Raw genomic sequence first — 17,500 nt, 5'->3', positions numbered from 1 at the left:
ACAATACAAAAAGAATGCCATTGTAGGTTATGAATACTAACACGGACACTCATAAACATCTTGGCATATTAGCTAATGCTAACGACGCTATCTTGATTACATCATGATAGCACGTACAAGCGTGCATAAAACACTGCATGCTCGATTCCCCCGGGGAAGAAACGCGGCGTGTTATTTTTTTATGACCGCACATGTCTTCAAGGGGCCATAACAGACTTTAGAGTAGTCAGCGTGCAGCTTGTGGAGCAGCATGGATTGGCTGCCCACTGAAAAACGTGTATAAAATGCACATTTCCGCATCACAATGTCACAATACACGTCGGTGTTCGTCTTTTACCCCATGAACCGCAGCTCTCCGTCGTCGGCAGTACTCGTGCAGCCCTCGATCGCGACACAAGACAACGATCCCGCCAAAGAACCAGAAAAAGATGATAATTTTGTCACTATTGACACTTTTAAGGCCAGGATCTCGTGCTCGGCTTCACAAGGTCACGAACCGAAGCCGCCCTGCTGCCGGCAGCACTCGTGTGCACTGCCATGTTCGTCTGTAGGCAAGACACAGATATGTAAACAGTAGTGGCTGCGTGGATAGTACAAACCCCGTTTCCATATGAGTTGGGAAATTGTGTTAGATGTAAATATAAATGGAATACAATGATTTGCAAATCCTTTTCAACCCATATTCAATTGAATGCACTACAAAGACAAGATATTTCATGTTCAAACTCATAAACTTAATTTTTTTTTTTGCAAATAATAATTAACTTAGAATTTCATGGCTGCAACACGTGCCAAAGTAGTTGGGAAAGGGCATGTTCACCACTGTGTTACATGGCCTTTCCTTTTGACAACACTCAGTAAACGTTTGGGAACTGAGGAGACACATTTTTTAAGCTTCTCAGGTGGAATTCTTTCCCATTCTTGCTTGATGTACAGCTTAAGTTGTTCAACAGTCCGGGGGTCTCCGTTGTGCTATTTTAGGCTTCATAATGCGCCACACAGGTCTGGACTACAGGCAGGCCAGTCTAGTACCCGCACTCTTTTACTATGAAGCCACGTTGATGTAACACGTGGCTTGGAATTGTCTTGCTGAAATAAGCAGGGGCGTCCATGATAACGTTGCTTGGATGGCAACGTATGTTGCTCCAAAACATGTATGTACCTTCACAGATGTGTAAGTTACCCATGCCTTGGGCACTAATACACCCCCATACCATCACAGATGATGGCTTTTCCACTTTGCGCCTATAACAATCCGGATCGTTCTTTTCCTCTTTGTTCCGGAGGACACGATGTCCACAGTTTCCAAAAACAGTTTGAAATGTGGACTCGTCAGACCACAGAACACTTTTACACTTTGCATCAGTCCATCTTAGATGAGCTCGGGCCCAGCAAAGCCAGCCAGCATTTCTGGGTGTTGTTGATAAATGGCTTTCGCTTTGCATAGTAGAGTTTTTAACTTGCACTTACAGATGTAGCGACCAACTGTAGTTACTGACAGTGGTTTTCTGAAGTCTTCCTGAGCCCATGTGGTGATATCCTTTACACGCGGATGTCGCTTTTTGACACAGTATCGCCTGAGGGATCGAAGATCCGTAATATGATCGCTTACGTGGAGTGATTTCTCCAGATTCTCTGAACCTTTTGGTGATATTACGGACCGTAGATGGTGAAATCCCTAAATTCCTTGCAATAGCTGGTTGAGAAATGTTGTTCTTAAACAATTTGCTCACGCATTTGTTTGACAAAGTGGTGACCCTCGCCCCATCCTTGTCATGAAAAGCTGCTTTTACACCCAATCATGGCACCCACCTGTTCCCAATGAGCCTGTTCACCTGTGGGATGTTCCAAATAAGTGTTTGATGAGCATTCCTCAACTTTCTCAGTCTTTTTTGCCACTTGTGCCAGCTTTTTTGAAACATGTTGCAGGCATCAAATTCCAATTGAGCTAATATTTGTAAAAAATAACAAAGTTTTCCAGTTCAAACGTTAAGTATCTTGTCTTTGCAGTCTATTCAATTGAATATAGGGTGAAAAGGATTTGCAAATCATTGTATTCTGTTTTTATTTACAAAAATAAATATAATACTGCTATACAAGCTGTACACTGACTACTCTAAAATATATCCAAGTTTACTTTCCATAGTATTGTCCCTTCACAAGACATACTGTACCCAGAGGATCATGAAAATGTCACATGTTGGAATTAATCTTTTCTTCAATGTACCGGCAGCACTCGTGCACGCTGCCATCACCATGCTTTACTGTGGACGTCATACTCCGGCTATTTAGACAGTAATGTTTGTACGTTGCCTCATTTCCAGTGTACAGTAAACCGATAACTGCCGCGCAAGCTGCACACTGACTACTCTAAAGTCCATCACCTTTTTTTCTCCTGACGCTGGCAGGGAGAAAACGCATTAAAAGGTGCCGATGCTGGAATGAAACATCGCAAAAAAAACCGTTGCCGCCCGTAAAATGACTTTAATTTACAGTCGACATGAAAGATGGCGTCTAATCACCTTATTAATGCGCACCTGTGAAAAGTGAAGTCATATTTAAAAATGAAATGACTTATGTTAAGTAATCGCCGTAACGCGCCTGCAAGGGACAACAGATTAGTCCCCCTCCCTCCCCGTGTCCCCTCGAAACATCATTTTCAGTTGATGTTTCTTTTAAAAGCGTGCATCATCAAGTCATGTCAGGAAGAAACATAGCCGCCAATTTAAAGCCCATTTCAGATCATATCTGTCACAAGATGGAGACGGATGCTGCGGCGCATTAGGACCCAAACGGCGCTCTTTGGCGGGCCATTTAGCGCACTAACAGCCCGGAGTGACAAGAATCTTGTGTTGTTGTTGTTTTTTTTGCTGCGGGTTTCAGGTTGGAAAATGGACGCTTCTTCGCCCACGCAGGGAAAATGTCTTCCAGAGTTCAAGACGTAGCCTCGGGAGGGGAAAAAAAAACCTTATTGAGCTGAAGTGTGATATTGTGGAGGGGAAAGGGCGACTTGCGTTATTGTCCAGAAATGAACGTGACAAAGTTTTCCCCTCGGATGGAAAAAAATAAGTGAACAGAGGGAAAGTGTGATGATAACCATAGAAGCAGAAATTGGAGTTAAAATAGGCATACTTGCCAACCCTCCCGGATTTTCCGGGAGACTCCCGAAAACCTCCCGGGACAAATTTTCTCCCGAAATTCAGGCGGAAACCTGAGTGAGGACGGCCTGTTTTCACGTCCGCTTTCCCACAATATAAACAGTGTGCCTGCTGTCGGAGGCAGATATTTACATATATCCGTATTTAAGTGTTACTTCTTTATTTTCATAATCATATTACAAAACAGCTAGTGTTTTTCTTCCAATTGTAGTCTTTTGGTTGTCTGCAAATACTGTGTGCTAACCTTGACTATGGAATGTAAGGAGGAGAGATAATCCTTCTCCTTATCTCTTCTTTTGTCCAGCTGCGGAGGACAATGGGCATGTGTTTGGGCAGGAAAGACAAGACAGCGAGGGTGGGAGGGAGAGAGACTTTATAGAATAGAAGGTTTCCATATTTTAGGGCAGACCAGCTTAGCTGCGCGATTGAATGTTCTATGCTGGACTGGGCTCATTATATTTACAAAGCTTTGTAAATATATTACCAAATACCTATTCTGTCTCTGGTGGTTCTTCTACTCAGCTTTAAGTGTCGTAAAGAGCTTGGGAGCGACCAGAAACTTGAATTCCCTGGGAGGAACAACTGGTCCAAACAACACTGCCCAATCACGTTATAACTGTAGAACGATGGAGGGCAAGTTCTTGGTTTCTTATGTGGGTCTATTGTTAGGCAGTTTCATTAACGTCCTCCCAGCGCGGCAACAACACACAACAACAGCAGTCACGTTTTCGTCTACCGTAAAGCAGCTCGTCTGCCGTAAACAGCAATGTTGTGACACTCTTAAACAGGACAATACTGCCATCTACTGTACATGCATATGTGACAATAACATCTAGGGCTTTTTCAACAATGAGTAGATGAGTGTTATGTGTGTGTGTGTATATGTGTAAATAAATGAACACTGAAATTCAAGTATTTTTTTTATTTATATATATAATAAATAAAAAATAAAAATATATATATATATATATGTATGTATATATATATAGCAAGAATTCACTGAAAGTCAAGTAGTTTATATATATATATATATATATATATATATATATATGTATATATATATATATATATATATATATATATATATATATATATATGTATATATATATATATATATAAATATATATGAAATACTTTACTTGGAGAATTCTAGCTGTGAATATACTTCTCCCCTCTTAGCCACGCCCCTAACCACGCCCCCACATATTTTTAACCACTAGATGCTAACACTTTTAGCTTTTTTCTTAAACGGGTGAGTCATACCAAAGACTATAAAAATGTGAGCCATTACCTCCCTGCTTGACACTCAGCATCAAGGGCTGGAATTGGGGGTTAAATCAACAAAAATGATTCCCGGGCGCGGCCACCGCTGCTGCTCACTGCTCCCCTCACCTCCCAGGGGGTGATCAAGGGTGATGGGTCAAAGGCAGAGGATAATTTTGCCACACCTTGTGTGTGTGTGTGTGTGTGTGTGTGTGTGTGTGTGTGTGTGTGTGTGTGTGTGTGTGTGTGTGTGTGTGACAATCATTGGTACTTTAACTTTTATTATTTCCACCACAATGTGCTCCAGCTAGGTGAAATATTCATGCAGTATCTATTAATGGCCACTAGGTATCAGTATTTCTCTGCAGAGAAATACATTGCAGTGGTTAGCTTTGTTTTACACTTTCATAGAGTATGTTCTGGGGACAAATTGATTCACTAAATCGACATTATTAGTATTATTGTTATTATTATTATTATTCCAATAGGGGATCGATTGCTTTTGTTATGTGCATGACAGGTGGCGAAGTATTCGGAACCACTGTCAGTGCCATGTACTTGCACACCACAAATATGTGAAAAAAATACAAATTTCAAAACAATATATTAGGTTAATGATTGATGGCTGTACCTAATAAAGTGACCAATGTGCTGTGACATCAAAGGGTTCAGTACTTTTATTTGATTTGATTGTTTTGACTTCTTTGACACTTTAAAACATGACCTGTGAAATTAGACCCTTTTTTAATCATGCTAATATATATGATTGATTATTTGATATGATACTATGTTCCTGGAGTGGATCCATTGTGTTTGGACTGAGTTGTCTAATATTTTAGATCCATGTTTTTTTTTTTACATGCGTGATAAGGTGCTAACTGTATATATATATTTTTTTTACATGCATGATATGGTGCTAACTGTTTTTTGTTTTTTTTACATGCATGATATGGTGCTAACTGTTTTTTGTTTTTTTTTACATGCATGATATGGTGCTAACTGTTTTTTTTTTTTACATGCATGATATGGTGCTAACTGTTTTTTTTTTTTTACATGCATGATATGGTGTTAACTGTTTTTCTTTTTTTTTACATGCATGATATGGTTCTAACTATATATTTTTTCCATGATAGGGTGCTAACTATATTTTTACATGTACAATAGGGTGCTATTTTTTTACATGCTTGATAAGGTGCTAACTGTATTTTTTTTACATGCGTGATAAGGTGCTAACTGGCAGAGGGGTTAGTGCATCTGCCTCACAATACGAAGGTCCTGAGTAGTCTTGGGTTCAATCCCGGGCTCGGATCTTTCTGTGTGGAGTTTGCATGTTCTCCCCGTGACTGCGTGGGTTCCCTCCGGGTACTCCGGCTTCCTCCCACTTCCAAAGACATGCACCTGGGGATAAGTTGATTGGCAACACTAAATTGGCCCTAGTGTGTGGATGTGAGTGTGAATGTTGTCTGTTTATCTGTGTTGGCCCTGCGATGAGGTGGCGACTTGTCCAGGGTGTACCCCGCCTTCCGCCCGATTGTAGCTGAGATAGGCTCCAGCGCCCCCCGCGACCCCAAAGGGAATAAGCGGTAGAAAATGGATGGATGGATGGATGTTTTTTTTGTTTGTTTTTTTACATGCATGATATGGTGCTAACTATATATTTTTTCCATGATAGGGTGCTAACTATATTTTTTACATGTACAATAGGGTGCTATTTTTTTACATGCTTGATAAGGTGCTAACTGTATTTTTTTTGCACATGCGTGATAAGGTGCTAACTGTTTTTTTTTTTTACATGCATGATATGGTGCTAACTATATATTTTTTCCATGATAGGGTGCTAATTATATTTTTTACATGTACAATAGGGTGCTATTTTTTTTACATGCTTGATAGGGTGCTAACTATCTTTTTACATGCAAGATAGGATGCTAACTATTTTTTTTACATGCACGATAGGATGTTAAATATTTTTTTTACATGTGTATTAGTGAAGTGTATTACATTTATATAGCGCTTTTTCTCAAGTGACTCAAAGCGCTTTACATTGTAAAACCCAATATCTAAGCTACATTTAAACCAGTGTGGGTGGCACTGGGAGCAGGTGGGTAAAGTGTCTTGCCCAAGGACACAACGGCAGTGACTAGGATGGCGGAAGTGGGGATCGAACCTGCAACCCTCAAGTTGCTGGCACGGCCGCTCTACCAACCGAGCTATACCGCCCCACATGCACAATAGGGTGCTAACTAGATATTTTTTACATGCACAATGGGTGCTAACTTTTTTTTTTTTACATGCGCGATAGGGTGCAAACTTTTTCTTTTATATGCACGATAGCGTGCCAACTATTTTTTTTTTTACTTTGCACAATAGGGTGCTAAGACTTTTTTTTTACATTGCACAATAGGGTGCTAAGTATATTTTTTTTACATGCACGATAAGGTGCTAACTATTTTTTTCACATCCACTATAGGGTGCTAACTATATTTTTACATGCTTAACAGAGTGCTAACCATTTCTTTTACATGCGCGATAGGTTGCCAACAATTTTTTTTATATCCACAAAATGGTGCTAACTGTTTTTTTTACATGCACGATAGGGTGCTATCCATTAGGAACAGCTGTCATGATGACACACAATAAAAAAAGCAGTATCATTTTTAGTGTAGAACAGTGGTTCTCTAACTTTTTTTTCCCACCAAGTAAACACTTGGCTCTCCAAGTCCCACTATAATGACCAACATTAAGTCACAGTAGCATAGAAGGCCTAAATATTCTATATTCTATACTACTAATAATAGATTGATTGTATAATTAACAAAATTATTATTAGTAGTAGTAGTAATGTTATTTTTATTATACAATAAGTAGTAGTTGCAGTATTGTTACTATTTTATTTATATATAATAAAATAGCAACAACACCACAACTACTAACAATAACTGATTGTATAATTATCAACATTATTATTAGTAGTAGTTGTGGTATTTTAACTTATTTTTTATGTATATATTAAACTATTTGCTATAAACTATAACTACGATTAGTTTTTTATATAAAAACATTTTTTTATATATAAAATAGCAACAACTACCAACAATAACTTATTGTATAATTATCAACATTATTAGTAGTAGCAGTTGTGGTATTGTTGCTATTTTTTTATATATTAAACTATTTACTATAAACTATAATTATGAATTTTTTTTAATATAAAATCTATAAACGAGTATATTTAATATTTTTTGCACAGTTTGAACAGTAACACTGTGTTTGAATATTCAATTAAGCGATTCTTTGGCGTCACATTAGGTATTAGTAGTAATATTATTTTTATTATACAATAAGTTATTAGTAGTAGTAGTTGTAGTATTGTTACCATTTTATTTATATATAATAAAATAGCAACAACACCACAACTACTAACAATAACTTACTGTATAATTATCAACATTATTATTAGTAGTAGTTGTGGTATTGTTACTTTTTTTTTAATATATTAAACTATTTACTATAAATTATAACTATGACTAGTTTTTTATATAAAAACATTTTTTTATATCATAAAATAGCGACAACTACTAACAATAACTTATTGTATAATTATCAACATTATTAGTAGTAGCAATTGTGGTATTGTTGCTATTTTTTATATATTAAACTATTTACTATAAACTATAATTATGACATTTTTTTTATATAAAATCTATAAATTTAACTGATTGTATAATTATCAACATTATTAGTAGTAGTAGTTGTGGTATTGTTATTTTTTTTTAAATATATTAAACTACTTACTATAAACTATATCTATGATTAGTTTTTTTTTATATAAAAACATTTTTTTATACAATAAAATAGCAACAACTACTAACAATAACTTATTGTATAATTAGCAACATTATTAGTAGTAGCGCACCCAGGGGCGCCGAAAAGGGGGGTAAAGGAGACGGATTCTAGGGGCCCCTGATGGAATGGGGACCCAGAGAGGCCCCTAATGATGATGAAATTATAATACAGAAAAAATAATGACACTGTTGGGGGCCCTGTAAAGATTATTTTCATGGGGCCCAAAATCCCTAGCGGCGCCCCTGAGCGCACCCCACGACCCCGAAAGGGACAAATGGTAGAAATGGATGGATGGACTATAAACTATAATTATGACAAACATTTTTATATGAAAACTACAAACGAGTATAATTAGCATTTTTGCACAGTTTGAACAGTAACACTGTGTTTGAATATTCAATTAAGTGATTCTTTGGCGTCCCATTAGGTGGAGCCATACCTCAGTTTGAGAATCACCGGTATAGTGTAAATCAGTGTTTTTCAACCACTGTGCCGTTGCACACTAGTGTGCCGTGAGATACAGTCTGGTGTGCCTTGGGAGATTAATCTAATTTCACCTATTTGGGTTAAAAATATTTTTTGCAAACCAGTAATTATATAATCTGCAAATGATGTGTTGTTGTTGGGTGTCGGTGCTGTCCAGAGCTCGGCAGAGTAACCGTGTAATACTCTTCCATATCAGTAGGTGGCAGCCGGTAGCTAAGTGCTCTGTAGATGTCGGAAACAGAGGGAGGCAGTGTGCAGGTGAAAATGTGTCTCATGCTTAAACCAAAAATAAACAAAAGGTGATTCCCCCGAAGAAAAGGCATTGAAGCTTAGGGAAGGCTATGCAGAACGAAACTAAAACTGAACTGGCTACAAAGTAAACAAAAACAGAATACTGGACGACAGCAAAGACTTACTGTGGAGCAAAGACGGCGTCCACAAAGTACATCCGAACATGACATGACAATTAACAATGTCCCCACAAAGACGGATAAAAACAACTGAAATATTCTTGATTGCTAAAACAAAGTAGATGCGGGAAATATCGCTCAAAGGAAGACATGACACTGCAACAGGAAAATACCAAAAAAAGAGAAAAAGCCACCAAAATAGGAGCGCAAGACAAAAACTAAAACACTACACACAGGAAAACAGCAAAAAACTCCAAATAAGTGAGGGTGTGATGTGACAGGTGGTGACAGTACACCTGCTTTGAGACAAGAGCTATATTGATGCATGCTTGGTTATGGTTTAAAGCAGACCTGGGCAAATTAAGGCCCGGGGGCCACATGCGGCCCGTTAAGCTTTTCAGTCTGGCCCGCCAGACATTCCCAAGTATTTTTTTAGATCTTTAAGATGTATGTTAGTTATCTTTAAGATGTATGTTGACCGCAAGTCTTGAACTATACAAAGTATTTCAATGGTAGGAATCTGCGCTTTTGGATGATATACCAGTTACTATGGTAATCTAAATAGTTACTATGGTCATCTAATTAGTTACTATTTACATCAGCTCAGAAGAGGCACCAAGCAGTGTGGGTGGGAAGCGTTTCCACAGACGCGGAAGGAGATTTTCACAACAAAGTTCTAAAACTTATTGATGTATCAGATCGATCAAATTGTAGGTGGGTTTATTTTGTACCCTTCGCGTTCATATTTCACTGTTTGTTGCATTTTTGTCGCGTTTCACTCGATTGTACAATATGTCGATCGAAAGGGGGTGTGACGTTCATATTTTGTCAATATTCAGTGTTTTATCGTTCATAGAAAAATGTCAAATTCCATTACGTTTTTTAACGTTTTTAGCATTCAATCAGACATTATTGTGAGGTTTTGTATTAGTGTTCCTAAAAATAGATATTCCGGCCCCCAGACACGTTTTTTTCTCTAAATGTGGCCCCCGAGTCAAAATAATTTCCCAGGCCTGGTTTAAAGGCCTACTGAAACCCGCTACTACCGACCACGCAGTCTGATAGTTTATATATCAATGATGAAATCTTAACATTGCAACACATGCCAATACGGCCGGGTTAGCTTACTAAAGTGCAATTTTAAATTTCGCGCGAAATATCCTGCTGAAAACATCTCGGTATGATGACGCCTGCGCGTGACGTCATGGATTGTAGAGGACATTTTGGGACAGCATGGTGGCCACCTATTAAGTCGTCTGTTTTCATCGCAAAATTCCACAGTATTCTGGACATCTGTGTTGGTGAATCTTTTGCAATTTGTTCAATGAACAAGGGAGACAGCAAAGAAGAAAACTGTAGGTGGGAAGCGGTGTATTGCGGCCGACTGCAGCAACACAAACACAGCCGGTGTTTCATTGTTTACATTCCCGGAAGATGACAGTCAAGCTTTACCATTGGCCTGTGGAGAACTGGGACAACAGAGACTCTTACCAGGAGGACTTTGAGTTGGATGCGCAGACGCGGTACCGTGAGTACGCATGCAGCTGCGGCTTCCAAACATTTGATCGCTTGCCCGTACGTGCGTGCCGCTATGTGCATGTCACGTACGTAACTTTGGGGACTTTGGGGAAATATATGTGCTGTATGAACTTTGGGGAGGTGAACGGTACTTTGGGCTGTGGGATTGAGTGTGTTGTGCAGGTGTTTGAGTTGTATTGGCGGGAGGGGGGAGGTGTTTGTTATGCGGGATTAATTTGTGGCATATTAAATACAAGCCTGGTTGTGTTGTGGCTAATAGAGTATATATATGTCTTGTGTTTATTTACTGTTTTAGTCATTCCCAGCTGAATATCAGGTCCCACCCGCCTCTCACAGCATCTTCCCTATCTGAATCGCTCCCACTGCCCTCTAGTCCTTCACTCTCACTTTCCTCATCCACAAATCTTTCATCCTCGCTCAAATTAATGGGGAAATCGTCGCTTTCTCGGTCCGAATCGCTCTCGCTGCTGGTGGCCATGATTGTAAACAATGTGCAGATGTGAGGAGCTCCACAACCTGTGACGTCACGCTACTCGTCTGCTACTTCCGGTACAGGCAAGGCTTTTTTTTAATCAGCGACCAAAAGTTGCGAACTTTATCGTCGATGTCCTCTACTAAATCCTTTCAGCAAAAATATGGCAATATCACGAAATGATCAAGTATGACACATAGAATGGACCTGCTATCCCCGTTTAAATAAGAAAATCGCATTTCAGTAGGCCTTTAAAGTCATATCCAACAACAACGACTTTTTACTGTCAACTGATGTTCGTTTTTTAGTGATTTCTGATAGTGGTGTGCCTCCGCATTTTTTCAACGGCAAAAATGTGCCTTGGCTCAAAAAAGGTTGAAAAGCACTGGTGTGAATACTCCTTCAGGTGTTCCTAATGAAGTGGGTCATTTCACGGTGCATGTTGCTGCATGCTTGTGTGAGAGCGCGCCTGCGTGTCACAATTTTGCATCCTCCAACTGTGTGCGCGCGCGCGTGTGTGTGTGTGTGTGTGTGTGTGTGTGTGTGTGCAAACTTTGCTGGGCTCCCGCTGCAAGTGGATGTGGATGCATGATGAGACCACGTGACGTGACGGTCCTCCCCAACACTCTCCTCACAGTGAGAAAGGAGGAAAAGTCATTCTCCTGATTTTTTTTTTTTGTGCTTTTTCTCCTCCTCCTCTTTCTCCTCTTCCTCCTCTTCCTCTCCAAGTTCTCTTTGATTTCCCGCTCATTCCGTATTGCGTGGACTCCAGCAGGCAGCGTCCAAGATGGACAACGAGATGTTCCCAGAAGACAACAAGGCGGGAGACGCGTGTTCCCTCAATTCTTCTTCATCTTGGTCAGGATGCAACGTGACCCACGAGGAGGGCTGGGAGCAGGAGAGTCTGTCCCCCATCATCCCCATCATCACCGCCCTCTACTCGCTGGTCTTTGTGGTGGGCTTGCTGGGGAACTGCCTGGTCATGTACGTCATCGTCAGGTAAGACAATAACAATGTTAGTCATAAAGAATCTGTGAAGTTTGGATTATACAATGCAAATAAGAATGATGTTATTATTTTCATTACACAATGAAATAATCGCAACAAAAACAATTAGTGTGATCAATATTACACCATAAAAATAGTAAGTAGGGTATTATTTTAGTATATAATGAAATTAGGGCAACAATATATAATAGTAACAATGCTAATAATTATTTAATAATAAATAGTATAGTATCAAGGGTGATGGGTCAAATGCAGAGAATAATTTCACCACACCTAGTGTGTTGTGACAATCACTAGTACTTTACTTTTTTACTATGTTAATTTATTTTGTGTTTTATATATTTTTAATTATATAAATAAATGAAAATATGGTAACTATAGTAAATATAGATTTATTTTATTTTATTATTAGTAGTATTGCTACTATTATATATATTATACAATACATTTTTATTAGTTGTGGTATTGTTACTATTTTATTGTATTGAAAAATAGTTGTTAAAAAAACTACTATTTATAAGTATAGTTTATAATAAATAGTTTATTATATTAAAAAAAATGGTAACAATACCACAACTACTACTAATAATAATGTTGATAATTATACAATAAGTTATTGTTAGTATATGTGGTGGTGTTGCTATTTTATTATATATAAAAAAAATGTTTTTATGTAAAAAAAAACTAGTCATAGTTATAGTTTATAGTAAATAGTTTATTATATAAAAAATAGTAACAATACCACAACTACTACTAATAATAATTTTGATAATGATAGAATAACCTATTGTTAGTAGTTGTGGTATTGCTACTATTTTATTATATTAAAAAATTGTTTTTATATAAAAAACTTTTACAGTAAATAGTTTAATATGTAAAAAAAATAGTTACAATACCACAACTACTACTAATAATAATTTGGATAATTATACAATATTATTAATAGTATTACAATAACTATAAGTATATTAAAGTTTATAGTAAATATTTTATTATATAAAAAGTTTTTAATAGTACCACACCTAATCCTAATAATAATTTTGATGATTATACAATAAGTTATTGTTAGTAGTTGTGGTGTTGTTGCTATTTTATTATACATAAATAAAATGGTAACAACACTACAACTACTACTACTAATAACTTATTGTATGATAAAAATAATAACATTACTACTACTAATAATAATTTTGATAATTATACAATCAATTATTATTAGTAGTTGTGGTATTATTACTATTTTATTGTATTGAAAAATAGTTGTTTCATATACAACTATTTATAAGTCTAGTTATAATTTATAGTAAATAGTTCAATATATAAAAAATAGTAACAATACCACAACTACTACTATCAATAATGTTGATAATTATAAAATAAGGCATTGTTAGTAGTTGTGGTATTGTTGCTATTTTATTATATATACATACAATTGTAACAATACTACAACTACTACTACTAATAACTAATTGTATAATAAAAATAATAATAACATTACTACGAATAATAATTTTGATAATTATACAACAAGTTATTATTAGTAATTGTGGTATTGTTCTATTTTATTACGTATAAAGACAAATAGTAACATTACCACAACCACTAATAACCCATTGTATTATTTGTATTTAATAAAATAATAGTAGCAATACCACAACTTCCACTAATGATAACTTATTGTATAATAAAATAATCGTAGCACTGCTACTAATTAACTTATTATTATAGTTATTATTTGTATATAATAAAATAATAGCAACAAGAACACAACTACGACTAAACAAAAGTTGACTAAAAACTATGATTATTATTATTAGTATTGATATTCCTACTGTAATTATTATTTAAAAAAATACATGCAATAGCATTCCTACTACTAAGAATCATTTATAATTTGTTTTTTTTTGTTATTTTTTAATTTTGTTATTTTTCATTATCCATTTTTTGTTAATTATCATCATTATTATTCTTATTGTACAACAGTAATAATAATAATGATGATGTTAATAAGAATAATAGCATTGTTGTAATTATTATTATCAAAATAATGAGGGGTTTGCATGTATGTTTGGACACAGACACACCATTAGGTACACCTGCATGACTAATGATGTCAAATCTCAGAAGAAGAAACTCTCCAAACTCCTTGTTAATTGATGTATAATCAACTTCATCATAATTATGTATGGGACAACCCATGTCACTTCACCTTGCACATAAATAAACAAAGATGTGTCCCTAATCCAAATAGGAGTGAGCTCTCAAGGCCGTGGGCTCCACTCATGCCTGTGATAAACGCCAGGTGTGCCTAATGAAGTGTCCCTGCTGCCTGAAACGCACCACACCTTGGAATCCATCTCTCGTTGCTAAGTGTCCCCGAGCGGCAAACAGGCCATTACGTCAATCCCTTGACCCCGCCCCCTATTACCAATTTTACATAACTCCTCCCCCATGCGGTCTGCGGAAGAAGTATTAATTATGGCGGTGGCTCTTTTTATTTATGGCGCCCTGAAGCCACAAATCCTCTGTAAAATGTTGCGGCGATATTAGCTGCGTGGAATCAAAGTGGGAGGAGAAAAGAACTCTAATTGCTTCCGAGCGTCTTAGAAGAATTCAATTTAACTCTCAAAATGAGATTCCAAGCGGTCGATGGCGGCATATTAAAACATTGATTATACGACTGTTGGTCGGTCGCTTTGCTAACGTTGTTCCGCGTCTGACGGAACGCCAACGACAGGTTCGCCCGCCACTTTGCTTGGCCACGTCAGTGTTGTTCAGCTAATTGCTCCCATCAATCAGCACTTTTCTGTCGGAATCCATCCCAAAAGGTCAGAAAAATACCAATTAATCAAGTAGTCCTCTAATGGACTCCCCAGAGTATGAACACACAACATATTTATCTAGAATAATTATAGTTTTAGGTGCAAAAAAAACAACGTGGAATATATTTAAAGGAAATTATTTTTTGTGCGGTCACTCACAACTTTTTGTGGCCCCATGATGGATTATTAGGACTCAGAAATGTGTGGGATTTCATTAGGGCTGCCCATTTGGCGGAGGGATACGCGGACTAAAACATATGTTTATGTTTATTTGGCAGACGCTTTTATCCAAAGCGACATACATAAAAAATACATATAAAACAATCACTGTAAACATGATCATTTAAGGGAAGAATGTAATACAAAAATATCAATACAAAGTGTCAAGATGGAATAAACTCTGCTTCTGCAGCAACAGAGATACATATAGTCTATAAGTCCCTAAAATATATAGATATCTAATGTATTCATACATTGTTTATGTAGGATATACAAATATATATATAACCTAATCATATTGTTTCTTCAATTTAAAAATGGCTGACCGTTTTTTTTCCCTCTTTCTGGGATTATATTCCCAGTTTTGATCTCGGACGTCTGGTCACTTATAGCAGTGGTCCCCAACCTTTTTGTGACTGCGGACCGGTCAACGCTTGAAAATGTGTCCCACGGACCGGGGGGGTATATTAATTATTTTTATTGATTTATTGATTGATTTATTTTTGTCATAAAAAAATACAATCATGTGTGCTTATGGACTGTATCCCTGCAGACTGTATTGATATATATTGATATATAATGTAGGAACCACAATATTAATTAACAGAAAGAAACAACCCTTTTGTGTGAATGAGTGTGAATGAGTGTAAATGGTGGAGGGAGGATTTTTTTTGGGTAGGTGCACTAATTGTAAGTGTATCTTGTGTTTTTTATGTTGATTTAATAATAAAAAAAACAAAAACATTTTTTAAAAATTTTTTTAATTTTTAATTTTTTTATTTCTTGTGCGGCCCGGTATCAATCGATCCACGGACCGGTACCGCATACTTGCCAACCCTCCCGAATTTCCCGGGAGACTCCCGAAATTCAGCGCCTCTCCCGAAAACCTCCCGGGACAAATATTCTCCCGAAAATCTCCCGATTTTCAGCCGGAAGCCACGCCCCCTCCAGATCCATGCGGACCTGAGTGAGGACAACAGGGTGACAAGAACTAAATCATCCAGACTAGAGATGAATTGTATTATGTTTATCTTACCTAAAAATAAATATATTTGTTAATTAAAAAGAAAAAAAAGAAAAAATGTTTACTATATTTTGCTAAAAACATCAAAATTAATTGTTTTTTTATTTGTATTTTTTCCTGACTCCTTGTTACATCCAGCTATATAATTATACATTAAAATAAACATATTTGAAATAATTGATTTTAAATTAAAATAACCATATTTAATTATTAAAATAATTGCTTGTTTATCAACAACTTTAGCATTTTATTCATTACATTTTGAAACCCTCAGAAGCCAAGTTATGTTATATTCTTTAATATTTATTTATGCAAGTTTATGAAATACTTGACTTGGTGAATTCTAGCTGTCAATATACTCCTCCCCTCTTAACCACGCCCCACCCCACCCCCGGCCACGCCCCCACCTCCCGAAATCGGAGGTCTCAAGGTTGGCAAGTATGCCGGTACCGGCTCGCGGCCCGGTGGTTGGGGACCACTGACTTATAGCATATAAGCATATTCTATTACTGTTAAGCAAACTATGAATAATAAAACACGCCAAAACATGTGTCCTTTATCATAGCTACACGTATGACAAAAAAACGCGTGGAAATCAGTGGTATTCAGTGTTCAAAAACAACAAAAAATATATAAAAATGAGGAGTATTTTATCCGAACTAAGCAAAATTATCTGCCAATAGAACAAGAAAATTCGGCTTGTCAAGACTTTCCAAAACAAGTAAAATGAACCCAAAATACCTTAAAATAAGTATATTCTCACTAATAACAAGTGCACTTTTCTCGGTACAAAAAAGAGACCTTTTTGCTCAATATGTTGAAAAATATTCTTAAATTAAGTAAATGCTAGTGCCATTGTCTTGACATAATGATATGCGCTCGGCATCATGATTTTTTTTTCATACTTGAAGTAAGAAATTATCACTTTAAAAAAGTAGTTTTATACTTGTGAGTGTTGATGACACAGTGACACAGCTTTGCAACTGTTGATTTTTTAGTTTCAAGCATGTTTTACTCAATATAGGTCTCAATTCTGTACACTGCTGCTGGAATCACCCACCCACTCATCCATCCATCCATCCATCCACCAATTCACACACCTGACACCATTCACCCACAATACATCCACCCACTTATCCATCCATCCACCCGTTCACCCATCCATCTACTCAACCATCCATCCACTTATGTATTCATTATCCACCAAACCATCCAGTCATTCACCCATCCATCCATCCATCCACCCGTCATAT

At 36.8% G+C, this 17,500-nt stretch overlaps 1 protein-coding gene across 1 annotated transcript in view; it reads left to right on the top strand.

Annotated features, from left to right (window-relative positions):
- LOC133609462 (delta-type opioid receptor-like) overlaps window positions 1-17,500 on the top strand; it is a 67,724-nt gene that overhangs the window by 39,575 nt on the left and 10,649 nt on the right. The window contains exon 5 of the mRNA XM_061965067.2: window positions 11,904-12,158. Within this exon, the coding sequence (XP_061821051.1) occupies window positions 11,962-12,158 (197 nt within the window). The 5' untranslated portion in view covers window positions 11,904-11,961. The remainder of the gene's footprint in view (window positions 1-11,903; window positions 12,159-17,500) is intronic.

Source organism: Nerophis lumbriciformis, linkage group LG07, assembly GCF_033978685.3.
Source record: "Nerophis lumbriciformis linkage group LG07, RoL_Nlum_v2.1, whole genome shotgun sequence".
NCBI lineage: Eukaryota > Metazoa > Chordata > Actinopteri > Syngnathiformes > Syngnathidae > Nerophis > Nerophis lumbriciformis.
This window is presented reverse-complemented; position numbering and strand designations above follow the sequence as displayed.